This window comes from Chenopodium album, chromosome 17, assembly GCF_948465745.1.
Source record: "Chenopodium album chromosome 17, dcCheAlbu1.1, whole genome shotgun sequence".
Classification (NCBI taxonomy): domain Eukaryota; kingdom Viridiplantae; phylum Streptophyta; class Magnoliopsida; order Caryophyllales; family Amaranthaceae; genus Chenopodium; species Chenopodium album.
This window is the reverse complement of record NC_137850.1, coordinates 12078398-12100639: the sequence shown is the minus strand read 5'-3', so window position 1 is coordinate 12100639 and position 22242 is coordinate 12078398. Positions and strand designations below refer to the sequence as shown.

General features: G+C 34.7%; 2 protein-coding genes and 1 pseudogene across 2 annotated transcripts; 2 read left to right on the top strand and 1 right to left on the bottom strand.

The window, feature by feature from the left end:
* Positions 1-4353: 4353 nt before the first annotated feature.
* LOC145588667 (uncharacterized) lies at positions 4354-5394 on the top strand. The gene is made up of 2 exons (XM_081645280.1): positions 4354-4788; positions 4984-5394. The coding sequence occupies exons 1-2, from the start codon at positions 4354-4356 to the stop codon at positions 5392-5394; spliced, it is 846 nt and encodes a 281-aa protein (XP_081501406.1).
* A 14081-nt stretch (positions 5395-19475) lies between these two features.
* LOC145588666 (uncharacterized) lies at positions 19476-20528 on the top strand. Its single transcript, XM_081645279.1, has 3 exons — positions 19476-19727; positions 19830-20055; positions 20287-20528. Exons 1-3 carry the CDS (start codon positions 19476-19478, stop codon positions 20526-20528), a joined length of 720 nt encoding a protein of 239 aa, XP_081501405.1.
* A 721-nt stretch (positions 20529-21249) lies between these two features.
* LOC145588664 (calcium-binding protein PBP1 pseudogene) lies at positions 21250-21621 on the bottom strand (annotated as a pseudogene).
* Positions 21622-22242: the final 621 nt, after the last annotated feature.

Here is a 22242-nt window from a genome sequence, read left to right as displayed (position 1 = left end):
GAAAGTGATGATGCAAATCCATCATATAACCCTCTAACAGATAAAGGGAAAGGGGTTTTAGTTGAGTGCAGTGAGAAAGGGAAGGGTGGTTAAGGTCCTTTATTTGATGGAGTATGTTATGAGGATGAGTATGATGAGACAGATGATGTTGAGTTGGAAGTGTAATACCCTATATATATATATATATATATATATATATATATATATATATATATATATATATATATATATATATATATATATATTATTTTTTTTAAAAAAGGAATTTAAACTATTATTTTATGTTCAAAACAAGACATTTCATACGATATAGTTACTATCAATAGTACTATCATCTTTGCCTTTGAAGTTATTTCTTAAGCTGATTTTATTACTATTATCTTTTACCGTTTTTAATCCTTTAAAAAAAAACAAAAAACAAAAAAAAAATGAAGCATTTCTCCAGCCTTCAACCGTCACTAATATTCTTCAATATTGCTAATCAATATGTGTCATGAATAATTAGCTATACAATTTCATCAGTTACAACTCCTTAGTTGCTAAATCATTACTTCTTAGACTGATTCATTGAACCTTGTGAAGGTATATATACAACCCCTATTTTCATCCTTCAGTCATCCTTCATTCTCAACCAATATGCAATTTTCTTTCTCAAAGGTAAGAACACCATTGAAATGTTTTCCATAATCATCCTACTCAATCCATAAAAAGGAAAAAAATATGAAACAAGTTACTCATTCGATCACCACCGAGTACCGACCTTGCAAATTTTAATCTGCAAAGACCTATCTTTGTCGTTGTTATTTTTCCCTTTCCCTGTCTTTCTTTTCTCAAATAAATTGTTCCTCTCCCAAGTAGTATTAGCTTTGATTTGATTGTTGACTTTCATCATCATTTTCATGCAATGAGTTGCAATAGTATGTTCTGTAAAAAAAATTGAAGGAATAAACTAGTTTATTGCTTTCTTACCTAACTATGATTTATATTATTTTATTTCTATATTTATATGAATGCTACTATTTTGCAAACTTATTTTGCTTTGTTTGAAAAAGTTTTATATAAATATACTATGAGTTTAAAAGCATTACAATATGATTGTTGTAGGAGTATCTTTATTCTGACTTATACATTATATAGCTAATTAAGTGGTATTAGATTTGAATATATAAGAGTTTAATTGAGGGTTTATTTTGTGGTTAACTTAGCTTGTAGACGGAGGTTATATAGACAACGGTCAAGGGTACTAGTTTTGGATACTACGCGTTTCGAGAACTACACGCTTTTCAAGGTAATTTTCGATGTCCATAAAAAAAAACTTAGAATCCCGTTAGGACACCGTTTTGATGCAACTATGTGGTAGACGTGTTATATGAATAAATTATGAGTATGTAGTTTATTCTATAAACTTTATGAACGATTTTCATTAAAGTGAATGATAATACTTTTAATACTAGTATCTACGTCTATGATAATATTGATTTATTTTTGGTATTGATACTTTGGGTATGTGGCTTTAAATATGATGTTTTGATATGACAATTTTATACAATGTTCTATGATACTTGATTTCTTTTAAAAAAGTGACTTGGGTACTATAATTTTTATAAGTATAATCTTGGATTATATGTGAATTATATGACTAAGGGGGCGTTTGGTTAGGGGGTTTCAAGAAAGGGAATGGGAATGATTCCGTTTGTTGTCGTTTGTTTATCAATTTCTATCATTCCCTTTACCCCCTTTTTATTTTTGACTTAGCCCAAAAACCCTCTACTCTCATTCGCCACCCCCCTTACACTTTCCCATTCCCATTCCCCCCTCATTACCCATCACTCCATCAGTCTCTCTCTTCTCTTAACCCTAAAAACTCCAATAGCCGTCACCTGAACCTCCGGCCACCACAACAGCGACCATAGAACTTGCACTGGCGACGACCTCCAACGGACAAGGGACGTCGGCCGGCGACTTCATGTTCTTGTTTTTTTTCTTCAAGTTTTATAGCTTAATCAACTCTTTTTTTGTTCTTTTTCATGAATTGTTAAAAAAATACAATTATTATTCTTGAACTATTGTGTGTAATTGATGTTTACTGCTGCTTGTTTCTTTAAGGTTTTTATTTTTATTTTTTAAATTTTTGGGGAGGACGAAGTACACATGGTTAAATTGCCTTTATTTTTTTTTTTCTCTTGAATTGTGAGATCTGTAAGAGTTTATTGCTGCTTGTTTCTTCAAGGTTTGTATTTTAATTTTTATTTTTTATTTTTGGGAAGACGAACAACTTGTTGTTGTACTTTCTTCAACTTTTTTAAAAAAAATAAAATAAAATTTGGGGAGGATGACAACCTCTATGAATATGAAAATGGATACATTGATTTAGGGAAGACAAAGCAGCTTGCTACTGGATGGTACTATCAATATGTATATATTGATTTATAATTTTATATGTATGTATATGTATAAATAATAATTTAATTTTGTGTATATATTTTGTGTATAAATAATATGTATTTGGAATTATATTTTATTTATTTTGGCTTAATTTTTTTTTTTTTTTTCATATTATAAGAAAATATGATACAGGTTTATCATATATTTTTCATAACCAGTTCTTCAATTTGTATTTCATGAAGAAATAGGTTTATCATATAATAACATGTTATTATTGGGAAAAATAAAAAGGAATTTAAAAACTCATATTTTGATTCCCTGGCTTGAACCAAACAGTCACAAAGGGAATCAATGAACAGTTCATTCTGTTTCATGGACACAACCAAACAACCAGGATAAATCAGGGTCAACTCATTCCTTTCTCCTTCATTCCCTGGATTCATTCCATTCTGATTTCCCTGTGCGAACCAAACGCCCCCTAAGTGTTTATTTGCAAAGAATTTTAAAATATAATAATTTAAGAAGGGAAATGAAACCCCAAAAGGATGAAGAATAGGTTGCCCTACTAGATGTTGTTCTATTGGTTCACATATGTGGATACCCAATAGGCTTCTAGTAGGTTTAATACTACACTTCCTACCAATTATCTTTCATGAGTCTTCCTCCTAATAGTTTTGGTGCGAGGTAAATTGTGGTTACCCATTAGATTAGTGAAGGGTGTGCGCACTAGGGACATTTTGTTGACATATACTTGGCCAAAACAGGGTGATGCGCAACCCTTGTAAGTAGGTGGTTACTCTGGGATTAGTCCCGTCCTACTAGCGTTCTCTTTCCCTTTCTTACATATAAGTTATAAGTAAATTTGTTTGGTTAAGTCATTTGTTACTTGTGCGAGCGCTTAAGTTGATTATATTAATTTACTTTATTATTTCATGTACAAAAATGTTTTCAAAACAAAAATTATTTATTTTACAGGATGAAGTCGTAGTTACTTAGTTTATCTGATTTTGGAGTTTTTCCTTGTGTTTCCTATTTATTTTTGCAGGGTGGTAAGACGGGTTGGTTCGAGTGAAGACGTATCATAGAATAAGACTATTTGACTTTGTCGCCACTTAATATACTTTGGTTTAAGTTTTATGTTAAGTTTGGGTTGAAATAAGTTATACTTGTTTTAGACCACTTAGCTATGGTATAATAGTTTAATGTCTGTTTTTGTTGAACTTCCCTCTGCCTCTTAGTAACACACCCAGAGTTTGAACAACGACTTTTAATAAAAATATGGTTTAATTATTATAAAAGAGTTCAAATTTTGGGGGTGTTACAGGAAGATGAGCATTTTCTTAGTGGTTTGGATGGGTTAGATGCAGAATTAGAGGATGAGTATAATGAGGCCATTTTGGATGGAAGTGAACCTTTTGATTCTGAGGTTAGTGATGAAGAATACAGCCAAGCTAGAGAGAGAGTGAAGAGGTGTAACACATAACTAGTAGAAATTGTTGCTCAGTTGGCTAAAGAAGCAATTGAGGGAAAGGCCATTATGGTTCAGGAAGAGCAGGAAAAAGAATCTGAGTATGAAAGTGAGTATGAAGAGAGTGATGAGGAAGAAAACACCCCACCACCAACTGATGATGAAGGAGATGAGGGTAATAGGACAAAGAGATCTACTTTGCTAGTGAGCCCAGACACTGACTTCTTACAGTTCAGTTGGAGAGTTGGTTTGAGGTTTGCAAAAAGAGATGACTTCAAGGAGGCAGTGTCTAAGTATGTTGTGTTTCAGGGGAAATACCTAGTGATCACTAATAGCAACAAGAACAAGGGTCAAAGAATTGAGGCAAGGTGCAGTAAAGGCTGTCCATTTAGAGTTTATGGTTCTTGGCATACTGGAAAGGCAGCACTATTGGTTAAGAGAGTGTGCAATAAGCATACTTGTTAGAGAAACATGAAGAAGAACAGACAATTGAAAGCTAAATGGGTTGTACAACAGTTTCTAGATGTGTTCAAAACAAGACCTCATTGCCGGCCAAAGAGATAGTTAAATGTATAAAAAGGGCATACAAGATGATAATGAATAGGGTGTTAGCATACAAAGTCAAGTATGCAGCACACAAGTTGTTACATGGATCCATGCATGAGCATTACCAAAAGGTGGGAGGGTACTTAGCTGCTGTGAAGAAGAGTAGCCCTGGTAGTCACACTGAGTTAGTGATAGTGATGACGAAGTTGCCTCCACCAGTATTCCAAAGGCTTTTTATGTGTTTTGAGGGTCTTGCAAAAGGGTGGAAACATGGGTGTAGGAAAGTTCTAGCTGTTGATGCTTGCTTTTTAAAGATCTTTTTAGGTGGTCAGCTCCTCTGTGCAGTAGGCAGGGATGCAAATGACCAAATGTACCCAGTGGCATGGGCTGTAGTAGAAGGAGAAAACAACTTGAGCCGAGAGTTGTTTTTTTACACATATTCAAGCATGTCTTGACTTGGGTGATGAGATAAAGTTGTTATCATTTCAGAAGCACCAAGTAAGTTGTTACTTTATTTATGATGCTGGTGTTACTTATCATTTACTTATATGTGTTTTAATCTGACTTGTATGTGTTTCTTTTAGGCCATACTGAATGTTGTGCCAACTATCTTTCCCAAAGCTGAATATAGGCACTGTACCAGACATATTTATGCTCATTGGCACAAGACTTACAGAGGAGATGAACTCAAATTGCAATTTTGGAAAATTGCAAAATCTTACAGCATGGCAGATTATGAAGATGCAATGAAAAAGCTATCTGAGATAAACAATGATGCAGCTGAGGCATTCAAGCTGTACAACCCTCCTTTGTTCTACAGAGCTTTCCTAAAGACTTCAATGAAAACAGATGACATCACCAACAACATAGCAGAAACCTTCAATGGTTATATAATTCAAGCAAGGACAAAGAATCTTTTGTACATGCTTAAAGACATAAGAACTGGGCTAATGCAAAGGCTAGTGAAGAAAAGGCCCTGGGCAAGAAATGACTAAGTGTACAACTGCTTTTTGCCCAAGAATTCAGACAAAGTTGAATAAGGAGAAACACAAATCTTCTTACTATGATGTGTACCCATCCTCAAAAATTTTGTTCAATGTGTCCCATAATTTTGATCAACTAGTGGTAAATTTGGAAGCAAGGACCTGTACTTGCAAGAAATGGGATATGCTAGGCATTCCCTGCTGTCATGCTTGTGCCTGCATCTTTTTTCTCAACAAAGAAGTAGAGCACTTTGTGGATCCATGTTACACAAGGGAAAACTACTTGAAAGCATATGCAAGTACATTTAATTAGTTTAATATCTCAATTTTACATACAAATGCAGAAATTTGCTATGTTTAACTTATTTGTGTTAGGATCTATCCCACCTTTAGAAGGTGAAAGATATTGGCCTAGAGTCTCTTGCCCCACCTTCCCATTAACATTGGACTAGGGAGGCCAAGAAAGAACATAATTAAAGACCCATTTTAGAACCCCAAAAAACCAGGTGCTTTAACTAAAAGTGGTATTCAAATGTCCTGTTCTGTGTGAAAGTAAACTACACACAACAAAAGGAAATGCCCTAACAAGGACAATGTTAAGGAACCTAGTCAACCACCCACAAAGAAGCCTAGGGGAAGACCTAGGAAAGATGGACAACCTCCCCAACCCCAATTTTCTGCTGCACTAGATGCACCAGCACACCATGATATTAGTGCTCAACCCACACAGCTTGGGAAAGGTGGAAGGGCAATAAGGGGAGGAAGAGGAGCAAGAGGTGGGCAAAAACCTTAGTCAGGGAGAGGTCAAGCACCACCTACTACTTAAGGTGCAGGGATGTCTCAGTCTATAGGGCCATCAGATACAGCATAAGTAGGGTCTCAGGTATCTGCTACTAGGAGAGGGCAAGGAAGGGGTACCATGGGTGCTAGGAGAGGGAAAGGAAGAGGTAGTAGTGGTTCAGGGAGAGGCCAAACCAGTAGAGGAAGAGGAAGGGGGAACTTCCAAAATCCTAGGGGTGTTGGAGTTCTTTTTGGTTATGATGGGTCTGTCCTTACCAGTGTAAGTTACCTAAATTGTCACTCTTTCATTTGTTTTAGGTGAATGTCAAGTGTCACTAATCATTCTTGCACACTTGTTTCAAGTTCGAGGAAAATCCGCAAGAGAGTTGTCAGGAACAACAACCACTATAAGGAGCAAAATAGCTATGACTCAACAACCACACAATTTCATTGGTGGAGAGAACTCAAGTCAACAATCAAACAAGCATCACCAAACTCAGTAGTTTATATAGGATTTGTGTGTATGAAACAATTATGCCCTACTTATTTTGTGTTATGATTAGCTACTATTATTTTGGATTAGTAGGAGCAGCCTGTATATTTGGCTAGTTATTTTGGATTTTGGGTACTTTTGTATGACATAACATCATTCAACTAATTTAGTAATATATGAAGTATAACATGATTTTACTAATTTTTGTAATCCAAACTTTTATTTCATTGCATAAAAAGGCAAAAGTTATAAACAAAATTGTTCAATACTCATAACATTACTACTTAATTCCACCTAACTTATAAGACTACATAATTCAAAGTTCAAATACTAAGCTACTTAGATAATTGCCACTAAACAACCTAATTGAACAACAACACCACAATGCCAAAGAACACCCATGAACAAAACAGAGCCATTGTCAGATTGTATTCATTCCCTGAAGACCTCATGAGCTCAATTCTTAGTTGGCTTATTTCAGCTTTCATTTCTTGTACTTCTTCCACAAAATTTCCCTTATTTCCTTGCAACCTCTTCACTTTGTCTTCTAACATACTCTTTTGCATCGCCAATTCGGCTATAGTTGTTTCCCTTTCAAAGATTTGAAATCGCAAGTCATCTCCATTGTTACAATTGACCCACTTCATGAAATTGCACTCCGTATCCTGTACAATTTAACATAAACCCTAATTTCAATCAAATTTTAACTACAACCTACAACATTAGAACAATTAATTTACCTACAACAACAATTCAAATTCAATAAACAAACAATCAATTAACTTACCGGCCATTTAGGACAACCAAAGAATTTACAACCAATATTAGGGCCCTTCTTCACCGTACGTACAACCGCATCTAACTCACAATTGCATCTCGTGGTAGCATATATTCCTCCCCTTGAGCTTGAAGATGATGCTGGAGACCCACTAAATTGATTCCTACCACTAGCCATTGATAATTCGAAGGAGTACCAAATAAAAAAATTAATCCAAACACTCAAACAGGGGAGAGGAGGAGAGAAGACATAAGAGAGAAGAAATAACGGGCAAAAAAAAAATTTGGGCTGACTTAGATTACTAATAATACAAAAAAAAAGGAAGGAAATCAAATTTTAAAGAAAAAAAAAGAAAAGAAATGCCACGTAGGATTATAACCTGCACTAGTAGGTAAGTGACCGGTTGGGACTGCTAGAGGAAAATTGGGTCAATAGTTAAGATTATTAGAAAATAAACGTTAGTAGGAACTATTGTAGGTAAATTGCCAATAGTTGGGATTATTAAAGTTTATTTTTCCTATAAGTTAAGGTGAGGCTATGGTGTCCCCCTAAAATAACCTTAATATTCATATTTAATTTTTATTAGACATGTACTATTGGGTTGGGGAGTATTGAACAATTGATTATCTCATAAGTTGTTAGTTGAAAACCACAATCATTGAAAAACACAATCAAATAATCAATCAAAACTTACTATTAACATACTAGTAAATGACATTAGTTGATTATCAATTAAATTTTTATATTTTAGGCAGTAGTAGATGTTAGTCAGCAACATTAAACTGATACCCATTATTTCTTTTTATTCTTTACATTATAATTTACTATTTTAAATATCAAAACTATGTCATGTGTGTTCTTGTTGCTTGAAATGTATTTTCAATACAATTATTTGTAGAAATTTTACTCATATCATGTTGAATATATACACGGTCAAAGATGAACATTGTGAACTGTGAAATTAAAATCATAAGGTTAAAAAAGATATTTGGCCTATTGGTCTATTAACTTTGACTATACTTTTTTTAGATTAGAATAAAATTGAATATTTATACTACCTCCGTTTCATATTTTTTGCAACTTTGGGGTATTATTTGTGAGAGATAAAATATTCCACAGTTGCAGAAAAAAAAATATAAAACGGAGGTAGTATGTAAAATGTTGTTGGATTAGTATAAATGTAATTATAAAAATATAATTATATAACTATATATATAATTATTTTATTAATTAATATATACAAAATTTAATGGTCAAAATATTGTTTAAAATAAAATATATATCTTGCTAATGAATCCCCTTATCTCGGGCGTAGATAAATAGCAAATTAAAGTATTAATATTAATTTTATAATGCATGATAAAATCACACATCAAAAGGTGTAATTAAGTTATCTCATGCCTAAGAAGATACTAAAAAAAATCTCTTCCACCATTCTCAGATTCTGGTGGTCTTTGTCTTCGGAAAAGAAACCTATTTCCTGGTGGAAAACAGCCACTCTCGAGCTACACAAGCAAGAGTTACAAGAGTTGTAATCAGTAAAGAGTTACACGAGTTACAAGAGTTGTAATCAGTAAAGAGTTTACTCACCTTGAAAATGTAATGCTTGATGGTAGGGCCTCAGTCTAGTCAACTATTACACAAATAAAGGATCTTGGAATCACATAAAATTCAATTGGGATCATTTAATTATTGAATAAAGTGCTTTATAGTTACCTAATTAATCGTTTATGGTACTTTAATGTTAAATTAAACATAATTATTAAACTTTTCCTTATTTTGACATAGATGAGTAGCCGTAATCACAATGACAACAATATTTACAATCTTCGACCATTCCTTGAGAAGGATCGGTTGACAAGAGAAAACTTTTCCACTTAGGAAAGAATCCTAAGGCTCGTTCTAAAATCTGAAGGTAGAGAGGATGTCATTGACACCCCGTTACCAGGACCTCTGCCAGAAACTGCAACTACGACAGAAGTCAAGAGGCACAAGGAAGCTCATGATAGAGCTGTGCCTATCACTTGCTTGATGATTGCTACCATGGAACCTAGTCTTCAAAAGCGTTTTGAGGATCAGGATGCGTACACAATCATGCAAGAACTCAAAGCCTTGTTTAAGAAACAAGCAAGAGTTGAAAAGTACGAGCTTCATCGTGAGATTCTAGATTGTAGGATGGAGAAGGGTGCCACAGTTCATGATCATGTTTTCAAAATGATCGGTCTTATTCAAAGTATGGAGAAACTGGGGCACCCATACAGTGATGAGATGGCAACAGACATCATTCTCCACTCACTTCAAGAAAGTTTTAACCAGTTTATCATGAATTTTAACATGACTGCAACTGCAAAGACTATGAATCAATTGCATGTAATGCTAGTTAGTGCTGAAAAGCAAATCCCTAAGGAACCTAAGAAGGAAGTTCTTATGATTCAAAAGGGAAAGGGTTCAAAAAAAAGGGGCAAAAGGCTAGTTCCAAGAGCAAGGGCAAGCAAGTTGCCAAGGCTCCTGAGAAGCCTAAGGCGAATCCAAAACCCAAGGCTGCAAGTGAAAGTGAATTCTTTTACTACAAGAATAAGGGGCATTGGAAACGCAATTGCCAGAAATACCTTGACTTCCTCAAGAAGAATGGAGCATCAACCTCAGGTATTATGTTATAAACATTTTAACTTTCACTTAGGTGTATGATACCAAGTTGCAGTGCTTAACATTATTAATGTTGTGCAGAAGCTGCAAAGAAGTGAGGCTAGCATGGAAATAGAGCTTGAAGGTGCACTAGAAGTGTTTGAGTGGCCAGAGATAGCTTCATAGTTTTAATTTCTGAATTTTTATGATGATTTTAGAACAATTTCCAGTTTTGATGAGACAATATTTCGGTTTTCTTGTTTGAATGCTGAATTGTTTTTACTTGGCTTGGACAAGTGTTGATCCATGACCAAGGTAATAAATTGTTTTCATTTTGCTAGATATGAGTTATTTTGTTTTATGACATTGATATAAGTAGATCACAAAAGCAAAATTAGATGATTTAAAGTAAACTTACTTATAACAAAGTAAGATTAGGTCACATAAACCATTTTGCACATCCAAAGTTATATTGGGTGGACTCTTATTCTTATATGATTATGAATCACTTGAGAATTGGAAGCCATGCTTGATAAGGTAAGATGACCAAGTTGCCTTTTAGCTGAAAGGGTAAAAGAGCTAATGACCTTTTGGAACACAAACATATGATGTGTGTGGACCATAAGTTCAAGAATTAGCAAAGAGATTTAACTATTTTATTTCTTTTACTAACAATTTAAGTAAATATATCGATAATTACTTAATGAAGTAAAGCATGGAATCTTTGAAATGTTCAAAATTCCAAAATGAAATGTAAAATCAGTTTGAGATAAACAATTTAACAACACAATATGATTGTTGTGATAAATATTTAACTCAAAAAAAAAAAGTAAATGATCATCTAAAAGGGAATTGTTGAATTAGTTCACAATCCAGAAACATTACATTTAAAGTGTATGTTGAAAAGGGAATCAAACTTTGCTTGCCATTGTTCGATCCTAGATTAGCTTTAATGATTTACAAATATCGTTTGAGGATATGCATTACAACAACAATTGCGAATATACTAAACAGAAAACTTAACCAAAGCAGTAGAAAAGATGTCATAAGAGTTATGATTTAGAAATTTTCCAAAAGTTATCTTTTCTAAACAGGATTAAGGGTTATGAAATCAATGTAAAATGTTTATAAAGATGACATAATGCACCCTAAATCAGACAAATAGTTCTTCATGGGTTTTCTCATGGAAACTAAGAGGAATTATTCCTACAATTGCGTAGAAACAAAGTGTTTGTTGCTCGCGATAATGTCTTGTGACTAAAAGGACACCTTTGCCAAAACAAAGGAGTCAGGGTCATATCACAAATCCAAACAAATAGATATGAGATATCACCTCATTTATGAGATCAATGACAAGCGGAATGTTGTGATCTGCAAAGTTTTATTATGAGTGAGAAATCACTAAACCCCTTCCATGGACTAAGATATGAGAGTCATATTAAAGACTTGGATTGAAGCAAGTTATGTAATTCAAGTTGTATATGTTTTGAGAAAACATATTACATAAGGAATGCATATACTTGTAGAATTATGTTTAAAATAGAAATTTCATTTCTCTTATTTAATTATGGTTTTGGAAATTAAATAAAATGTCCAAAATGATTATGGATTGATGGGCTCATCAGGTTAATTTATTTAAATGACCTGGTGAATGAAACCCCACAAGTGAACAAAATTCATATATTATTTAAGTTTCTAGTTCGAAATCATTAAAGTGGACATAAATGATTTCAATAAATGGACTAGCATGTAAGCTTGATTGGATAGCGCAGTTTCATGGGCTATATGGGCATAGAGATGCTCGGTCAATCACTTGGATATGCATGAATGATGCATGATCGAACTATTGACCTACTTTGAAGTTCAAGCATAGAGCTTCCGGATATATTAGTGGATTCTTTTGACATGAGTGGAACATTGATTTCATTCAATGATTGATGTAACTGTGTACATTCAAACGTCTTCCCGTAACTGGAGATTATAAAGGGTGTTTCCTGGTTACCTCATGATTTGAGTGGGAGCCTTGTTGCCACAAGATTGGATTGAGTCTACCTATTAAATTAGGAAATGTGTCATGGTCGCTTGAAGAGGGAGAATTCAGAAAATACGTGGCCGCGTTCAAATGCATTACTCAGCAATCATTTGGTTTTGTAATTCTAACTCAGAATTCAAGAAACGATTTGTAGATTAATATGATCTCGACATGTGATGCAATCATATTAACAAATCGACACATATTGACTTAAGGAATTTGAATATTGCACACTTGTCTCAGACAAGGGGGAGATTGAAGGATTTATGTCTTCGTCGTGTGCAATTACTAGATATATAATTGGATCAAATTATGGAGATAATTAAGTTCGGACATTTGGGTCGTCGTTTTATCATAGCTAGAGGTACTAACGATCTTTGGGCTAGTAAAATAGCCCAAAGCCCAATTGGACGGATCATATAAGGTCACACAAAGGGTCTAGATCGGGCACGAGAGGATAAGGCCCATGATGGGCCTCATCCTCTAGTATGGCCGGCCACATGGAGTGGATTGAAGGGTTTTGGGCTTTCTAACCCTAGTCTAATTATAATAGGATTATAAATAGACTAGCTGCCTAGGGTTTTCTAGTAGTATGCAATTATCTGATCAGTGAGATCAAACTCTAATTAGCAAATACGAGACCAACCCATATCAAACTCTCCTCTATCTCACGGCTCTCTCCTCCTCCCTTGGCGCCAGTGTGGTGGTTCGTGGTGGTGGTAGATCGTGGTGGTCGGTTAGTCCAATAAAGGTGGTGATCGCGGTTTTCCTCAATCACTCGACCAATCTAGTATTGGTGGACGGCTCGTTCGAAGCTCGTGGACTAAGTAGAGGAGCAACGCTTGGGGCTCTATTTTCTCCCTGATTTGTCAATCAAATTGCTACGTGGAATTCACGCTTCAAAGGTATGATTATGTGTCTTGTGTGTTATGCATATGATCTTGAGATTAGGTACTTGATTGAATATGATTCATGTTTTTCCGCTGCGTAGTACCTATAAACTCCTACAACCTTGTGCTCTAATAATAACAATCTTGATCCTACGATTAAGATAAAAATTGATGGAGTGTGGAAGAAAGGGAGAACAGGGAAGGAAGGTGATTAGGAAGCAGCAGTAGGATGGGTGATCTATGAAAATGGCCGAAAGGTGCAACAGGGGAGTAGTAGAATCCTCACTCATACTCCCATTCAGGCTGAAACAACGGTTGCCCTCCTAGCTTTGCAGAGCTACAACCTCGGAGGTAAGAGCGTAATCATTCTAACGGATTGCAACAACCTCATTCACTGTTTCAAGAACCCAGTCGATGCGGATCGAGAGATTAAATCGATAATCAGTGACATCAAGAGTATTTCCGACTCCTTCGCTTTACTAATGATTAAAAAGACTAATAGATGTATAATAGCAGAAGCCCATAATTTGGCCTTGAAGGGTAGAAAAGGCTAATTTTCTTCTGGTGTTTTCTTGGTTGTCAAAAAAAAAAAAAAAGTTATTTCAACATAATAGTTGTACTTATACTTATTTTTGTTGGGTACATATCACAAATTAAGTTTTTATTACTACTTAGAATATCCTTGGTCTCCAAGACTCCAAGGCATAAAGACCCTTGGTCTCCAAGGCATGAAGACCCTTGGCCTCCAAGGTTATTATACTTGCTCTCCAAGGTCAAGGCTTACATTTGTAGTATAAATGTCCATCATATTCCTCTTGTTTTGAGGACATGACAAGACACACAAATATTAGCTCATTAGTGAGTTTCTTAGCTCTCTTTGAAAATTAGATCCAATATAATCTAGAGAGTCATACCATACTCTTGTACCCTTCGGGGTTGTACTCTCATACCCTTTTTCATATATTAGATAATTAGTACTCGTTGTTAGTGGGTTGTTTATCTCATTTGAGGGTTTTTCCCACGTTAAATTTGTGTCTCTTATTACTCTTTTTGTCCATCTTTTATCTATTTATTACTCTATATCATTTTGTGCTTCCGCTTGCGCTCCTAATCCCAACAGTCGTATTAGAGCCAAAGGTTTTTTTGAGCGTTTTAAAATCTTTCTAAGATGTCTTCGATGACAAAATTTGATGTAGAGAAGTTTGATGGCAAGATTAGTTTCAGCATTTGGAAAGTCCAAATGAAGGCTATTCTTACCCATAGCGGTTTGAAGAAGGCATTAGATGGCAAATCAAAAAAGCCATCTACTATTACCGATGATGAGCAATGGGAGGAGTTAGATGAGAAAACCTTATCAGTTCTTCAACTCTGTCTGTCCAAGGAGGTGCTTTGTGAAGTCATTCACCAAACTTTGGCTACAAGCCTATGGTTGAAACTAGAGTCACTATACATGACCAAGAGTCTTGCCAACAAATTGCGCCTCAAAGAGCGATTGTACACAATTCGCATGACGGAAGGTACTCCCATCCGAACTCATCTTGATGAGTTTACCTCTATTTTAATTGATCTTGAAAACTTAGAAGTTAAAATTGATGACGAAGATAATACAATTTTATTGGTTGTCTAACTACCCAAATCTTTTAAACACTTCAAGGAAACCATGCTTTATGGCAATAAAGAAACTTTGTCATATGAGGATGTTAATTCTAATCTTTTGTCTAAAGAGAAATACGATCTTGATGGTGTTGTTAAATCTTCTGAAGGTTTCTATGTTGTGGGTAGTAATTCAAGTACCAAAAAGCAGTCTAGATCAACAAGACATAATTCCAACTTATCTTGCAAATACTGCAAGATGCATCGGCATGATGTTTCCAATTATTACAAACTTAAGAGAAAGCTCGAAAGAGAAGAAAATGAAAAGAAACAGGAAACGCCTAAAATAAATGTTGTTGATTCGGATTCTGAAGTTGTTCTTTTGGCTACTTCTCATCCTAGAAGTAGAAATTCTAACTGGGTTCTTGATTCTGGTTGTGCTTACCATGTTTGTTTTCAGCAGGATCTCTTTGTTGATTATCAATCAATAAAGAATAGTTCTGTTTTTATGGGCAACGGTTCTCGTTGCAAAATTCATGGGGTAGGCTCTGTTCGAATCAAGACTATTGATGAGGATATAGAACTATCTAATGTTCGACATGTTCTTGCCATGAAGCGAAATCTAATCTCAATGGGTACTCTTGATTCTAAAGGGTGCACGTGTTCAGCTGAAGGTGGAGTTCTCAAAGTCTCCAAAGGTGCTCATGAAATCATGAAGGCCGTCAAAAGTGGCTTTATGTACTTTAAGGTTCTTCAATTCCGGCTTCATCATACCAAATTTCAAATTGGTGTTGGCTTCCACGTCAAGCTAGTTCAAACATGTCACTTTCTATTTCTAAGCATGAAGAGCATTCGGGTTTAGCATGTGACATATCTACCTAATACCCTTCGGGGTTCAATGGTTCATACAACGACTACACGCTATTATGGAATTTGTGCCAAGGTGGATAATATTGGGTACATGTAACAAATTAAGTTATTATTACTACTTACAATATCCTTGGTCTCCAAGGCATAAAGACCCTTAGCCTTCAAGGTTATTATATTTTCTGTCCAAGGTCAAGGCTTACATTTGTAGTATAAATATTCATCGTATTCCTCTTGTTTTGAGGACATGACACAAGACACACGACTATTAGCTCATTAGTGATTTTTTTAGCTCTTTTTGAGAATTAGATCCAATATAACCTAGAGAGTCATACCATACTCTTGTACCCTTCGGGGTTGTACTCTCATAACCTTTTTTCATATATTGGATAATTAGTACTCGTTGTTGGTGGGTTGTTTACCTTATTTGAGGGTTTTTCCCACGTTAAATTTGTGTGTCTCTTACCCCCTCCATTTTTAAATACTTGCTCTATTTCTTCATGCGCGAAGTTTTAGGAGAAATTGGAGAAAGTAATAAAATATGGAGGTAGTGGGGTAGGTAGAAGAATAAAAAATTTGTAAAAAGCAAAAGTAGTGGGGAGATTGGAGTAGAGAGAATATGAAAATAATAAAATATGATCATGGTGGGTCCACTAGGTGAGAGAAAATTAATGTAATATTATAAAAGTTTTCCAAATAAGGAAATGGAGCAAGTATTTAAAAACGGCCGAAAAAGGAAAGTGAAGCAAGTATTTAAAAACGGAGGGAGTATTACTCTTCTTGTCCATCTTTTATCTATTTATTTCTCTATATCATTTTGCGCTTCCGCTTGCGCTCCTAATTCCAACAATTTTACCTAACATCCCGGGTTGTTCATTAGCTCTTGTCTAATTGTGAAATAGATGTAGACATGTAGTATTGAAGTATTACCTCCTATTTTTTTAAGTTGTAATTTTGGGGTATTATTTGAGAGATATAAAATATTCTAAAGTTGCAACTAAAAAAAATTGGAGGTAATATATCATGTTACGGAGTACAATCATCTACACATTCAAGAAAATATGTTGCCATTAAAGCAACGAGAAAGAACTGGAGTATAAAAGATTATCTATATTGTGTCAAATAAACAATTTCTGTTCTTTGTTTCTTTAAAAAAAAAAAAATCAAAAAACAATTTCTGTTTTCCTTATTTTCAAAGCTATCCATGCCGGGCTTTCTTATTATGCCACTGCGCCATTAAAAGATGCTAATAACGCCGTTAGAGTATGCCCATTGGATGACCAATACTTTTGTCATGAGGAGAGAGAATCATAAATTAGTATTAAAATAATGATAATAAATTAAAAAATGGGGTATTTGGCTAATGACCCAGACTTCCCCATGACCAAAATAAGATTGTTGGGCAAAGCTTGGGAGAAGGACACATGGATTTGCATGTCCAAAATTGCTTTGCAAAAGACAAAAAAACGGTAACTCGCATGGAGAAAAGTTAGTGCATCTTTTTTACTCTTTTAATCCAATGGTTAGCATGCATCAATTTTAGATACATCTAACGGTCCAAAACCATTGTTATTAATAACGTTATATTTCTTATAACGGTAATAATTTTAAAAATATGAAGTTTAATAAAACAAAAAAATTGTTCCAACGACTATATATTTTTTTTCCTATAAAATGAGTCTAATATTGAAGTATTTTCATACAATTATTCATCTCCCTAAATTACACACTTTCAAATAGAAACATCTTCTTATCTACTAAACTCAAAAATACGATATTGGATATGGATAAATCCAATAGAAAAAAAAAATCCCTCCAAATCAAGAAATCCTTCTCGACAACAAAATAATCCGAATAATCAACCTTCATTTTCTAATAGTCAAATTGATCTCAATGCTCAACTACAACCAAGCTCTCAATTTTTCCCACAATTTCCAAATTATGGAATGTATAATATGAATTTTGCAAGTTTAGTGTCCAACACAGAAGTCTCTTTATGATTACCACAAAATCCAAATACCTCTCATTCTCATAATGTTTTTTCATCTGAAGGAAATGTATCTGTTCAGAATTATCAATTTGCTGCACATGAAACAACATTTCCTATATCACAACACTTTTCGATGGGTGAAGGCAAAGGTGCATTTTCAAATTTTAATTGAGCTTATAGATCTACCGCTGCTTCAGATGAAGATAATAATGACGAGGTTGAAGAAATTGAAGAAAATAATGAAGGTGACGATACAGGAGGTGGAGATAATCAAGACAAAAGAAATTTTTGGTCACACCCCGAAGATGAGGTTCTTGTAAGAGCTTGGCTAGAGGTTAGTAAAAACTAAAAAACTAACACTAACCAAAAAGGGGCTGAATTTTGGGGAAAAATTAAGCAAATATTAATAATGTTAGACTATAAAGGGAGAGGTGTTTTGAACAAGGTACTAATGGCATTACGAAGGGTGATTTATTAAGAGTGAGGGGTTTGGAGCAGCTTAGATGTCGTTGAAGAAGGTTGAATGCCAATTGCTCAAAATTTGCTGGTGCTTACGCACACGCTGAGGAAAGAAGAGGTAGTGGGCAATCAGACGATGATGTTATTAAGGTAGCCCTTAAAATTTATAGAGATGACAAATAAAAAAAAATACCAATACAGTATTTCAAGACAAGCATGCTTGGGATATTTTAAAAAATGAAGAAGCATGGGCCAAAAATGAAAATTTTGTTTAGACGTGTAAGCAGAAGACTTCAACCCAATCAAATGTCTCTAAGAGATCACGGATCAATGAAGCTGGTAACTATTCATCTTCAACAAACCCAGAAACACCAACCAGCGGTGACATGGGTTGTTCTAGCTTCCCCTACAGTGCTGACTCCAACAAAAGTAAAGGTAAGAGCAAAGTGATGAATGTTCCTTCTGAGTCATTTCAATAATGGTTGGATACTCTTCAACACATGAACCTAGCTAGACAAACTGAAACTGAGGTCGAAATGGAAAAGATTAAGTACCGTAGAGAAAAAGAAGCTGGACTAGCTCAACTAGAAAAGGATAGGGAAGCACAAAAGCAGCGAAAAATCAATCTCGAATTGTTCAAGATACTTGAAGCAAAACCATACTTATCAGAGGAAGATCAAGAAAGAAGGAACAATTTAGTGAAAATATTATTTCCTTGAAGTTGATAATTAAGTTTTCACTTAATGTCGTAGGGTTAGTTAATGAGTGTTTAAGCTGTTGTAGTTTTAACTTTTTAATGAATGGTTATTGTAATGTATGATCTTTTCATTATTAATTAATGTATTGTCATTATATCGTTTATGAATAACAACTTTTGAAAGTACTAGATGGCAAAAATTTATGGACACTATACACTTGTCACAAATGTAGAAGTTTTGTCATATGATGTGATTTCTCACTCTCATAAATGAATCGACACTTCAATAAAAGCAATACAGTAATGACATTGATGAGATATAACACTGATCACATAAGCCAATTGCAATTTTTTAGAGTGATGAGATGTAACCCTGATGAAGTGTGTATGCAATTTCTCAGAAAAAGTATCAAACATTATTGTTCAATTACTAATATTGCTCAATTATTATTGTATATATTGGTGTACATATCAACTTCACTACACCAAACCCTACAAGCCATTTCTTACCTCTTACAGCAAATAATTTTTCGCTTTAAACATGTCCAATGAAAGTACTAACTCTTCTAACTCAGCTTCTAATTCTTCCAATTCATCTACCAACCACAACCTCCAAAATTCGGATGATGACTCAGACCATCGTTATGAGAGACGTAGACAAGCGAATCGTTTTGTTGATAGAATGATGGATGAATTCATAATGTCTAACCCAATTGAATTCTTCCAAATGATTCATTAAGTTCCAAGGGCGCCAAGGACCTTGGTCGAAAGGGATTGTGAAGATGGACATAACAGTTTATGGAATGACTACTTTTCTGACCAACCGGTCTACCCTCCAAATTTGTTCCGTAGTAGATTTCGCATGAGAAAGCATGTCTTTCTTCGTATAATGCAAACTTTAGAAGAACGTCATCATTTCTTTCAACAAAGACCAGATGCTACTGGTAGATTAGGTGCATCAGCTTTGCAGAAATGTACTGCCGCTATTAGGTTGCTAGCATACGGTGGTGCAGTTGATTCTATTGATGACTACCTACATATTAGTGCTTCTCTGGCGAGAGACTGTTTACAACATTTTGTTGAAGGAGTTGTCTCTTACTTTAGCGATGAATACTTAAGAAGACCCAACGAAGAGGATTTGGTCAGATTGCTACGAAATGGGGAGCGCCGAGGTTTTCCAGGGATGATGGGATCCATTGATTGCATGCACTGGCGATGAAAGAATTGTCCTCTTATATTGAAGGGCATGTTTTTTGGAAGAGCTAATAAGCCCACTTTGATTTTGGAAGCTGTGGCCTCACAAGACCTTTGGATTTGGCATGCTTTCTTCGGGACCCCAGGAAGGTGTAATGATATAAATGTTCTAGACAGATCTCCATTATTTAATGATGTTTTTGAAGGTCGAGCACCTCCTGTTCAGTATGTTGTTAATGGCCACCAATACAATATGGGGTATTATCTCACCGATGGTATTTACCCTTTGTGGGCGACATTCATTCCCACAATATCTCTCCCCCAAAATGAAAAAGAGGGTCTTTTGCCAAAAAGCAAGAGAGTCGGTGAAAGGACGTGGAACGTGCTTTTGGAGTACTACAAGCTCGTTTTGCAATAGTTCGTTATCCTGCTCTAGCTCGGGATGTTAGTATGTTGAGAAAAATTATGATAGCTTGCATTATCATACATAACATGGATCGTTGAAGATGAGCGAGATACGTATTCAACATATTATGATCCAAATGAATATGATCAAGCTGCTCCTTCGTCCTCACGTAGGAGAAACATGGAGGAACCTTTTCAAGTCAGCAACAGTCGTGACCGACCAGCAAGTTTAAGGACTCACATGTCTAATAGAGCTTGTGTTCGTGATGAACTTATGCATACGGCCCTCAAGTCAGATTTAGTAGAGCATTTATGGAGTAAATATGGGGGTTATAAGCAGTAATGGATGTATTATCGTTAGTTTAAGAGTTTTTTCCTTTGATTAAGTATGCTTAGTTTTTATTATAAATAATGTTTTGGTTAGACAATGAATTATCGTATATTTTTTAATATACTAATGTATTTTGTTGTCTTAAATATGTATGTATGGTTTTTTAATTTCCATGCTTAGAAAATGTGTTCTTGTATTATTATGTATTTTAATTATTATGTATTGAGGTTCTAATTTAAGTTTTTCTTAATTGCTTATTAATAACTATATCACAAAGTATACTTCTTTTAAATTAAGGTACTTATACTATTTATTAATAATAATTTTCATTATGGTGAGATTGAAAAGAGAGAATGTATGGTGGGGTATGATAAAAGTAGGAGAGAGAAAGTTCATGATCAAACTTTCTTGAGCAACCATTGGGATATAAAATTGTGAGTGGTCATGAAATTTGGTCATTGATGAAGTGGAATAGAAAATACTAATAAACAATTTCATGACCAAATTTTTTGGGTCATCTGATGGCCTTGCTCTCAGTTTCATATAATTAATTAGCTAGTATTATCTTCTGTTCTGCAAAACCTTAATTTACTAAACAATTGTACAAAACAGGATTAATTAAATTAATGATCAAATGAAAAAGAAGTTAATTATTTAATTAGTCAAAGCAAAGAAAATCACAAAAAATACTCCAAATTAATCTCTTCCAATCAATAATTTGTTATATAATCTCTCAAAATCTAAAATTACCCTCTTGAATTAGAGATTGTTGAAGCCAATATTCAGAATCAGACATCAAATCAGGACTTAATCTAAACATTAATACACAAAATTCCATCTGATTAAGAGCACCATCACCATCTAAATCACCTTCTAACATCATACTAATCAACTCATCATCTGTCATATTGTCTAACCCCAACAAAGCAGAGTTATTCCTTAAGCTTTCAAATGTGATCACCCCTTTTTCTTTATCCATTAATAACTCGAACCCGTTGCATAGCTCCGCAATTAGTCCTTCCCCGCCAAGCTTATCCGCCATTACCGGAAAGTGGTCTTCGAACTGCTCCGATGATGCGGATGCTTTTACTTGAAACCCCGCCATCCTCGGACAAATTGATTGGTATTAATTTAAGTGTTTAGTCGATGGAAAGAGGGGAGATTAGAGAAGTATTGTAATTGGAAAGTATTGTGGAAGGAAAAGGAGATTATATAGTGGTGATTGGTGAAGGAATGAATAAAATGGGAATATGAAGAGAGGTTCGTGGAAAGGGAGGTAAAGAAGAGGTTAGGATGACAACCCATGGACAGAACAGCTATGGCTGGTCGGCTTTCACAAGTTTCGCACCGTATTTCTCTCCTAACTTCGCAGAAACTTGTCGAGGGTATTTATGTCTTTTCGGTTTTTTTCGTTTTAATATACTCCGTACCGAGCATTTGTTAATGTCCATTTGTCTTTTGCCTTGGTTTATTTAAAGGTGAAAGTAAAGAATGTATGTATTAGTTTGTGATAGAGTATAAAACATATTCTTGAGGCTCAACCACCAGGTTAAGCTTTTGGTTGAGTTGGTTTTTTAATATGATATCAGAACTAAGTTCAACTCTCTTCTAAACTAGGTATTTAATTGCTACTGGATAAGGATTTATCTCGATCGGATGTCCAGCCCCTAAGAGAATTATTGATTTGGCTTTATACAGTTAGCTCTGATACCATGTCAAATTTCGA